Raw genomic sequence first — 10,006 nt, 5'->3', positions numbered from 1 at the left:
AGACTGTGAGTAACAAATCATCCTTTGAAGGTTTACCTAGTAAGTGTGATGCTGGAGCTATCATTGTGAGACATAGGCAAGTCTCTCGGTGACACTTATGAAACAAGATATATGCCCAAGACCATAATGGACAACCACTAATTAGAACCTAAAATAAACACTTATATTGTATGTTTTATTTACTAAAACTCGTAATTTAAGACAATTAAATATCTTTATTTTTTTGGTGGAAGTTTATAAACACTAGATGTAAGGCTCAACCTGCAAAGGTTCCTTACACTAAAATACAATATTTTGTTTTAAAATATGATATAATTTATTTTTTAAATCATGTACGAAATTGTTAAAAATATTTATTATAATTTTAAAAATAAATAAATAAAATAAAATCCTGCTACTAATGTTTTCATGTAATATTAATTTTATAAGTAAATGTTATTTATTGATAAAAAGTTTTTACATTTATTCTATTAATTCCAAATTATTTTACTTTAAAATCATATTTATTATAATTGAATACTAATTCTCTCTTCTATCTATAAATACGTTTGATCTATAGGGAGAAAATAAACAACATACATATCAATTCATATAAAGTGTTTTTAGCCTTATGGTGTAATTATTTTTTAAGACATTGTGTTTACAAGGTTAAAGATCCTTTACTACACTTAATATGAGGGGTAGTTATATTTTGGGAGAGATGCGTGTATAATGTTGTTTTGTTTGATACATATGAAATAAATACTACGACATAGGTTTGGTATTGAACTTTCACAAATTAAAGACAACATGAAAGCAATAATTAATCATGTATACAACAAAGAGGAAGCAGCTTTTTTAGAGGAATTATACATGATTTTCTACGCTTCGCCGACGACCACAACCAGCAACCGCATGCCACTAGAGTTGTGCCACAACTATCAACCTCGCCGGAGCAAACCGGAGCTCCACCCCACACCTGCAGCAGAATCAGGAGCTCCTCGCGACGCCACCAAAATCACTGCACCCAGATCTGCGATGCCACCAGCCAAACAGCTCGCCGAAAAAGCAACACTTGATCGGAACCGTTGCAACCACGGCAGAGAACGCGACCTCCTTAAACTCTGAGGAAGAAAAGAGTGAAAGTTGCAGACCCTCTTCTGCAAGTCCGGGAAGAAAACGCTTATTTTGGAATTTGAATGAAGAAGCTGTGGATGATGTAGGAAAATGTTCAAGTTATTCTCGAAAAATGTTTGTTTTTCCTTTTGATTTCTATTTTTTTTTAAAATAATCCATTCCCAAATGTTCTATAAACTTATTTTGGCTGATAATTTTGTGTACAGGAGTAACGCTCAAGTTGGATCTTTGATGTATGCAGCTCCAGGTTGGATTCTTTTTCTCATGTTTATAAATATGATTTGTACTTTATCTTCGTTTGTTTGCAATCAATGTGTTCAAAGTCCATGCGTTTGAGGGGTTCACTGTTCTAACAAACACCACTTTCATCTTTAATCATTATGACTACGTTGTTTCCCAAATTAACAATTAAAAATGAGGTCAAGATAATAATACTAGATTATGTAAAATAATAAAAGAAATTACTAGTACAAAACATAGTATTATAATCTTAAAAATACAGATTAAATCATTTACAATATTAAAAATTAAATATTTATTTAGATAACTTTAGGGAAAAGGTTTAAAGACTTTAGATATTTAGAGGAATAAAAATTTAATTAAATGACTTTTAAACCAATTATACTTTTGCAAATTGTAAAAAACAAATCATTTTCAACCTTTTTTAGGTGAAAATAAAACTCATTAGAAAGTGACACTAAATACGACTAGCACAGTTTCAGACAAAAACTAATTATCTCTCGTGAATACTTTCTACTAATAATGATTAGAATAATAAAAACAATAATGTAACAAAAAGCCATGTTTTTAGAAAATAAAAATGTTTTTCCATTCTCTCTTACATGGAAATCTGATCGTGTTTCAACGCGTCAAATAAGAACAGAAATGGAACAAAAAAATTAAATATATTTTCAATATCTATAAAATGAATGTATTTTAATTTTTTATAAGAAAATTGAATTTTTCTCCCTGAAATTATTTCAGTTATTATAAAATGATAGTTTTCTGGGCTTTTTACACGTTGCAGGTGGGGTTAGGAAAATAGAGGACGCCGAATAACAATATCTGATGCTTAAAGTAGGCCGAAGCCTGTATTCTCACTCTATTGGACCTTACGCGGCCCAAATAAAGTTCTTTAAAATATGTTTACACAAAATGCGTTCAAATATTAGGTAGTGAGATTTAATATCCTGAGTGTGATTGCATTCTAAAGCCACGTTATGTGAAACTTTATATTACTACTTTTACCATCATTATTACTAATACTAACATCATATAACTCATGATTTAATTCATTAAATATTCAAAATTAAAAACAAAAACTTGCTGAATACCCAACAAAAACTCAAGGATTTATTTGTGCTGCAAAGCCATGACAAGTATCATATTAAGCTGGTATAGATTTTTTACATAACAAAATTCGATACACTGTATTGAACAACAACAGAAAAAGTAAGAAACAATTTGATTTACAATTTTCTTCAAATGGCCATGAAAATAGACTAACCAATCAAACATTTGGAAGATGGAAACCTTATAGTTTACCAAAAGCTCAGAAAAAAGGAGCACGCATCCGATGCACTTCCTCCGCTTGAGTTCAGAATCTATGCTGAATTTTTGGTATTGTTCCTCTGATGTTCATACATTAAAAATAAAAAAGATTTAATGTACACGAACATCAAAATATATTAGTGTATTTTGAAGCACATCAGATAAGCAACACCAAGAATTCAACGGATAATTGCTAGCTCTACACATTTTCAGCTTGGAAAGGCGGAAGGGTGGGGGCATGTGAACTTTTTACAGCATAAAATAGTAATGAATTGAATCCTCTGTTCCAACAAGAAAAAAAAGTGAGGAACACAGAACCCAAACCTTGTCAGGGCACACCGCGAGCTGCGGCAACTCGATGGTCGTGTCACTTGTGTGTTACTTTTGTTCCTCGGAAAGTGGTGAGTGGTGACCACTTGGTGTATATATAGTATCATATTCCTGTGTACTAACTGAGAACCCTGCAGGTGTGGTGTCTATGTTCCCTGGTTAGTAACAATAGTTGTTCCTCTGCCTGAACTTTAGCAAAGCAAGAAGAGGACAAGGCAGCGTTTGTCAGGGTTCTAGAGGAGCATGACCTTGACATTGAGATTGAGCCACTCTCTGATGCAGACACAACACAGGAACTTAGCTTCTTACATGTCATGTCCACCTGAACCGAGAACAGTGAATACACTGGCCTGTGGTCTGAGAATTTTGACTCTCCTCTCACGTACCATAACTGCTCCACGCCTTCTCCTTTCCACAGAATTCGATCGCACCTTTTGTTTTGTCCCACACAAACAACTTCACTTCAGTTCGATTCATTCATCCATCAAACATAACTTCAACACTAAAATCATAATCACATCTCATCATTTATTGCATCAGATGTTTCAAATGTTTTATAAATAATGATTATGATTCGTTAACCATGTGTTTTTTTTTTTATTGGCGAGAATGAGAAGCAATTTGCCTGGCTCTATGCATGCATGATAATAAAAAAAATTATGGTCGGTTATTGCAGACCTGGCATCATTTAACTTAGTTAATTCAAAAGAGAAGAGTTTGATGAAGATGGGTTTGTGTTATTATGGTGAGATTTTTTTAGATTGGTCGATGATAGTTGGTGGAGGTTTCATGTGGTTTATATAAAATTACGTTGAAAAGGATGGTATAGAACATACAGTGTTTCCCCGCGACCCATCATTCACTCACCATTTTGGATTATGTCATAAAACGTAGCCAATGATTTTACTTTATTATTGCTCGAATCACTTGCTTATGGTTTGACTAATTCTGAGCATTAAACAATCCACAGTTGCGAATATATTATGCACCACAGGGAAATCCTTTTCAAAGGCTTGTTCATAAAGAATTGCAAGTGGTATTTCATTACGTACCAACCAAGTGAAGTTGCTTAATTATGCGTAGCATGGTTGAAAATTATGTTCAACTAGAGATATCTTAATCGCAAAAGGTCGTCTCAACTTGGCATCACTGAACGTCACAGCATACACAAAAACAGACGGCAACATGATATAATGACACTCCTGTTGTGGATAAGAAGAGTTTTGATTTCAACACAAAGGTTTGTTACTAATATTAAATCTTACCAAGCCGGTGTTCGTCGTTTTTCCTTGGACTTGTTTGTTTGAGCAACATACTGGTCAGAATCAAATAAGTATTTGTAAGTTGGAGCAAAGTATATCTTCCCTTCCTTCCATTCTTTGAACACTCTACCAGCTCTTTGCTCTATCCTCAGCTGTCACAACACAATCAAAACAACAAAATGGTAAGACCAAGACAAAATATTATTATATATGTTATGTAAATATTTGTCGAAATCACAGTATTTATGAACATCTAATGTAAGAAACACTAATTTTAAGCCTAACTTATAAAAGTTTGCACTCACTTTGAACTTATCTCTAGGTGATGTAGGACTTTCAACAAACACAACAAAATAAATGTGATTACCTGATCCTTCTCTAACAGTGCCTGCCAATCATTCTTTTTCAGAAGTTCAAGTGTATCATCATAACCAGCAGCAAGGCGATAATTCAAATCCCCAAGCCAAATAATCTTGCTGCAGATACCAAAAAAAAAATAAAAGGGTCATCAGTATGTTATGGTAATTGATAGAAAATTATTAGATTATTTCTGAAAGTGGAATGAAAGAACATACTCATGGTCTAATATGGTTTCAGGAGGTGGGAATGGTTGGGCAAGAGCTTTGAATGAGTGAGAAAATTTAGTTTTCTTTAAGATCTCTGATACGTCTAAGTTTCTTCGAATCTCGTCACCATCTTTCTCTCCAGAGGCCAAGTGGGTACCAACAAAGCAAAACGTCGTGTGATACAATGTCATGCTAATCGATACTGAACCCTGTTGAGTGATAAGCAATCACATACATCATCGTTCTAGCTAGTGGAAACTCTGTATTAAACATAATCTGATGCAGATAGATTTTTTTTAAGAAATTGTTCACCATTAACATGAGAGAAGGGAAATTAAGAAAAATGAATAATACATGAAAGGAAATTAGAGGAATGAATGAAGGAACCTTATTTCCAAGATAGCCCATGATGCCTCTACCAACGCAAGACACTTTTAAATTGGTGACATGCTTGTAAAGATCCTCACGTACCCACACGCACAAGAAGATACCCACCATTTGTTTACTTGCTGCAAGGCAATAATAGGGTTGTTCTTCATGTTCACTTGAGCTACATAATGTAGTACAACTTTCTTCACCGGTGTTAGAGTTCAAGGCTTCACGAATCAGAGTCAGCCACTTCGTTGCTGGGCCACTGTCCTCTGGCCCAAGCACGTTCCCTGCGTTTAGAGGTATAATTTCTTGGAACCTAAGGAAAACAAAATTTAGTATATTATATTACTCTACAATGAAAAAGAAAGACATGAATTTGTAGGAAGTGATGGAGCTAAATGATTTTCACATGGACATTATTTCAAGTCCCTAGAATTATCAGGCGCGAAACATGCAACTTGGCCAAAAGCTAAAACGCAAATGCACGTTATCATGAGCTGTGAACATGTTTTGTTTGCGTGGATGACGTGGTTCATCCAGCGAAGCTCATCAACCCAACAAGAGTTTCACTACATGCAAAATGCTCGTAGCAGTAAATGACAGTTTATTTAATATTAAGAAGTATTTATATTATCATAGAAATAAATTTTAAATCTAATTCAATTTTACAAATCTCACTTAAAATATTATGTGTATTTATTTATATATTATAAATTCGTCTAATTTATAATAGAATGCATTAAAAATTTATAAGTTACATTAATTTACTCTTTCGAGATAACAGTTGTGAAAACTGACAGTGTAATTATGAGTAAAGAATCTGTACTGGTTGAGATTTAAAAGACTTCCTTAAAGTGAGTAAAGAAGGAAGTTTTGAAAAGAAAATAGCATTGGTAGTAGGAAGAAAGAGAGAAGAAGTAAATAAAATAGCATACCCAATGACATAGATATCAGCTGGTGAAGGCAACATCAACCATTCCCTCAAGTTCAATCCTTGGTTTGGTGACTTTCCTCCCACATTCCACGTCCCTACGAACATCCTACAACCACACCCTCGGTCATATTTTCCTACTCAACAAAATTTCTGTAACCAAAATTATACTAAAAAACATCACATTCATACTTCAAAGGGGTATGTATGATGGCTATGTTTACCTAGGGTTGAGCGTGTCGATGTCACTGACAGATGGCGCCTCCTTCACCGCTGCGGAATGTTTCAATTCGTTTGTCGAATCCATCAGCCACCCCTCTTTGAAAATAATCCCCATAACCAAAATCAGTACTAAAATAAACAAAAACAAACACTAATTTATGTTTTTTTTTTCCTACAAGAAACCTAAAACCGTGTGGGTTTACAATTGCAGGTACAACGATCATAGGCCAAATTGAATTCCAGAGAATTAGCCACCCACGTGTCAGATTCAATGGAAAACGTCCCAGATGGGACCCAGGGCCCCCGTAACAAAATTCGGGCACCCTTATCAAAGTCACTTCCTTTTGTTCCATCACCATGTCTAATCACACTTCACTAACCCATCTACCACCAATCTGTCCCTCCAATTGCCGAGAAATTCACCCAAGAAAATCAAATCAAAATTAATACAAGAGAAAAACTCCAAACTGGAATTTACCTGGTAAAGAGTAATCTGGGTGAAAGCTATCACCGTTGCTCCTTTTATTGAGCCACTTCCTTACATTAAAATTTGGCCATGAAGTCTGTGACTCGAATATGAAAAAAAGAAAAAGAAAAAAAAAGATTGGGTGAGAGAGATCGTAAAGAACATGTATGACCAAAAGTAGAAGATATATAGAAAGGGCATTTGGGTTGGTTGTGTAGTGCATACTTACCTTGGATATCTTCTTCTTCAACTCCGTTCTCATTGTTTTTCTCCAACTGAACCAAATAAGACAACAGCAAATGATCAGGAACGATAAAATGCCATGGGAACGCGGGTGCCGGAGGTTAAAAAGCAACAGCAGGATTATCTAAATCCATGTGGGGATTTTTTACAATTAAAGTTGGAAATTTTGGTAAGTCATCAAGGGAGAAAAAACAACAAAATGGGTCTGGACACGGGATTTTTTTTCCCTTTTATTGTACGAGAAAACTAAGTTTATTGTTTGAAATTTTAATAAACTAGTTTTGAATAGTTTTCAACGGCAATATTTAAGAACCAGTTGCAGGGGAAACGGAGACAGCTTCTGAGTACTTAAAATATTAAAAAGAAAAGGGAAAGGAAATTGAGTTGTGTTATAGAATATACCAAAAAAGAGAGAGAAAGAAAGAGCTTAGAAAAAAGGCTAGGTGCATCTTTCTCTTCTGTTCTAAGGAATAATAATATCTCTTTATTAGGAGCTCCAGGTTTCCGCTTTACAGGTAAGAAAAACAGTGCGTGGATGAACCAAGCATCTGTGATCACATTCAACGTTGGTTCAAAAAGCGAAAGTTTGCGACTTTTTTCAAGGCAAAATCTGCACACAAACTGGGGTTGTCTACATCCAAAACCAGAAGATCGAAAAAGAAGCGGCGTGTGAGAGTGGATGGAAACACATCAATCAAACTGGACCCGGAATAGGAGTGGTGAAAACGAAACGAGGGACACCAAATCCGAAGGCTTTTCGAGAACGCGGAAAGAAGAAAAAACAAAAGAGAAAAAAGCACAGCAGTGATAGAAGCAAGACAAGAGCATATAACAAAAGAGAAAGAAGAATATTATAGAGAAGTGAAGTGGGTCAACGGCATTGGTTATTGTAGCATAGTGTGTGACTATTGTGCAAGAGATAAACAGCAATAAGAAGTAACAAATGAAAAACTAAAACGATGAAAAGCACTTACGATAATTTAGAAGAATGGTGGTTGTGTGGGGTTTCAGTGAAAACGATTCAGAAGGAGAGTGTGGATATGACAGAGTGGGTTGTTATTTCTTCTCAGGTTTGATGTTTCCTTAGTTCTTTCCCTTTGGATAATGATGTTGAAAGATGAAGAGAGAAGGGTGAAGAGTGCATAGAGGTAACACAAAAGGTTTTTTTGTGATGCGATGTAGCTTCTAGCTTCTTTGCCTTTATTGGTTTGTAGGGAAGGAAAGGCAGAACTCAGAAAGATGCAGAGGATGTTTTAATTCTTTTGGAGGTCTTTCGTGGAGAAGGGTTTTTTGGTTTTCTATAAACAACATAAATTCATGTATCTGCCAATCCAAATTATACCATAAACATAATTAAGATTTATAATAAATACTTTAAAAATAATAATTATCATTTATCCTATTAGCATTAATACCTTATTGAAGAATCCTTATATATTTAGATCAAATAATTTATAGTATATAAGAGGATTATAAGAAAGTTTTATAAAATTAAATTAATCTTAAAATTTACTTTATGATATAGTTTTAGAGTTATGAATTTAAGTATATTTTAGTAAAATTTGCATTTTTGTTAAACCTATATATCATCTATTATAAAAAATTGCTAAAAAAATATTTATTAATATTTAGTTTTACATTAATTTACATGTTTTTCAACCTAAAAAAATATGTTATAAATCTTATATTTAATTATATAAATAAAAACAAACTTTATTTTATAAAATAATTTTATGATATTATTTTAAATTTAAAATCCATTTTATAATTTATCATCATTTTAATTTGAGCATGATACAATTTGTGGTCGAGAAGTAATGAAAATTTATAAAATGATAAATTGATTTTTCAGACAAATTAGTTATATTGTTGCATTTTAAGATTGAGAGACCTAATATAAAAAAACATTTTATTAATAAAAGAATAAATTAAATAAAAATACAATAAATAAGATTAAAAACAATTATGTTTTTTTAAAATATATAATTTATATAATAATTAAGATTGTCGCAAATAAATAAATCATTTCGAATACATGAAATTTATTTTGAATGTAAAATATAACTAATATAACTAATGTTTTTATTCAAGTTGTTTTTTAAGAGTTTAACATTCAAGGTTCATTACAAAGGATCAAGCGCAACAGGGATTAAGTTTGTCCGTACGTTAGTACTATTTTGTTTCAGGTTTAATTTTTTGTTTTTATCTAACAATTCTTCTTTTTCAATTTTATCTTATTCTTATTATTATAATTATTATTATTATTAAAACTTTTAATTTGGTTTGATTTTTAAAATGACTAGTTATGTTCCCTTAAGTTTACATCTTTCCTTTAATAATATAGTTTAGTTAAATAATTGAATGTGAGAGTAAAATGTTTATTAAGGTGAATATTGTTCATTTAACATAGTAAATTAGTCAATAATTTATTTTAATATTATTTAAATATTGAAATTAAGGGATGAAAACCACGTCTTTTTGGTAAGGCTTGTCCCCCAAAATATTTATTTTGGTCATACAAATATAAATTTATTTGCATGCATTAACAAAAATAAAATACATACTTTATACATTTTAGAACAAATATATTTAAAAAATACATATATTAAATAAAAATAACTAATAATAAAATAATAATATATTTTATTTAATTATGCATTTTATAAAGATTTAAAAAATGATATTTTAAAATTGATAATGGTTTAAAAATAGTGAGACTCAGTTATTTTAGACATATCTCCAATAATTATATATATATATATATATATATATATATATATATATATATATATATATATATATATATGGGGTTTGTTAACTTGTGCACGCCCTTTTTTTATTTGGTACATTTTAGCAATGTGTACCGGGTTTTAGTAGACAAAAATATCCTTATATAAATATTATGGATTCTAAGTTTTAAGGTCAAGGGTATTTGAATAATTTTCAT

At 32.0% G+C, this 10,006-nt stretch overlaps 1 protein-coding gene and 1 long non-coding RNA gene across 4 annotated transcripts; one reads left to right on the top strand and one right to left on the bottom strand.

Annotated features, from left to right (window-relative positions):
- The first annotated feature begins 722 nt into the window (after positions 1–722).
- LOC148194429 (uncharacterized) lies at positions 723–3,263 on the top strand. Its single transcript, XR_015781629.1, has 3 exons — positions 723–1,230; positions 1,323–1,363; positions 3,135–3,263. It is a non-coding gene; the product is annotated as an uncharacterized LOC148194429 (long non-coding RNA).
- On the bottom strand, positions 2,448–8,322 carry LOC124838156 (DNAse I-like superfamily protein). Of its 3 annotated transcripts, XM_047313675.2 has the most exons (10): positions 8,034–8,320; positions 7,046–7,091; positions 6,829–6,913; positions 6,353–6,446; positions 6,133–6,237; positions 5,213–5,513; positions 4,835–5,034; positions 4,627–4,735; positions 4,263–4,411; positions 2,448–3,428 (listed from the first exon to the last, which is right to left on the bottom strand). In XM_047313675.2, the coding sequence occupies exons 2-10, from the start codon at positions 7,076–7,078 to the stop codon at positions 3,116–3,118; spliced, it is 1,389 nt and encodes a 462-aa protein (XP_047169631.1). In that variant the 5' UTR covers positions 7,079–7,091; positions 8,034–8,320; the 3' UTR covers positions 2,448–3,115. The 3 variants fall into 3 exon arrangements, 2 of the variants coding, with proteins under 2 accessions (XP_047169631.1, XP_087952982.1); XR_015781628.1 differs by lacking the exon at positions 8,034–8,320 and having other exon boundaries at positions 2,448–2,747; positions 2,992–3,428; positions 6,829–7,989; XM_088096856.1 differs by having other exon boundaries at positions 6,829–7,091; positions 8,034–8,322.
- Between the last annotated feature and the right edge of the window lie 1,684 nt (positions 8,323–10,006).

The sequence above is a fragment of the Vigna umbellata genome, chromosome 8 (assembly GCF_029865625.1).
Source record: "Vigna umbellata cultivar VRB3 chromosome 8, Vumbellata_1.0, whole genome shotgun sequence".
In the NCBI taxonomy this organism is placed as follows: Eukaryota; Viridiplantae; Streptophyta; class Magnoliopsida; order Fabales; family Fabaceae; genus Vigna; species Vigna umbellata.
Note: the sequence above shows the minus strand (reverse complement) of the source record. Positions and strands in the feature narration are given on the sequence as shown.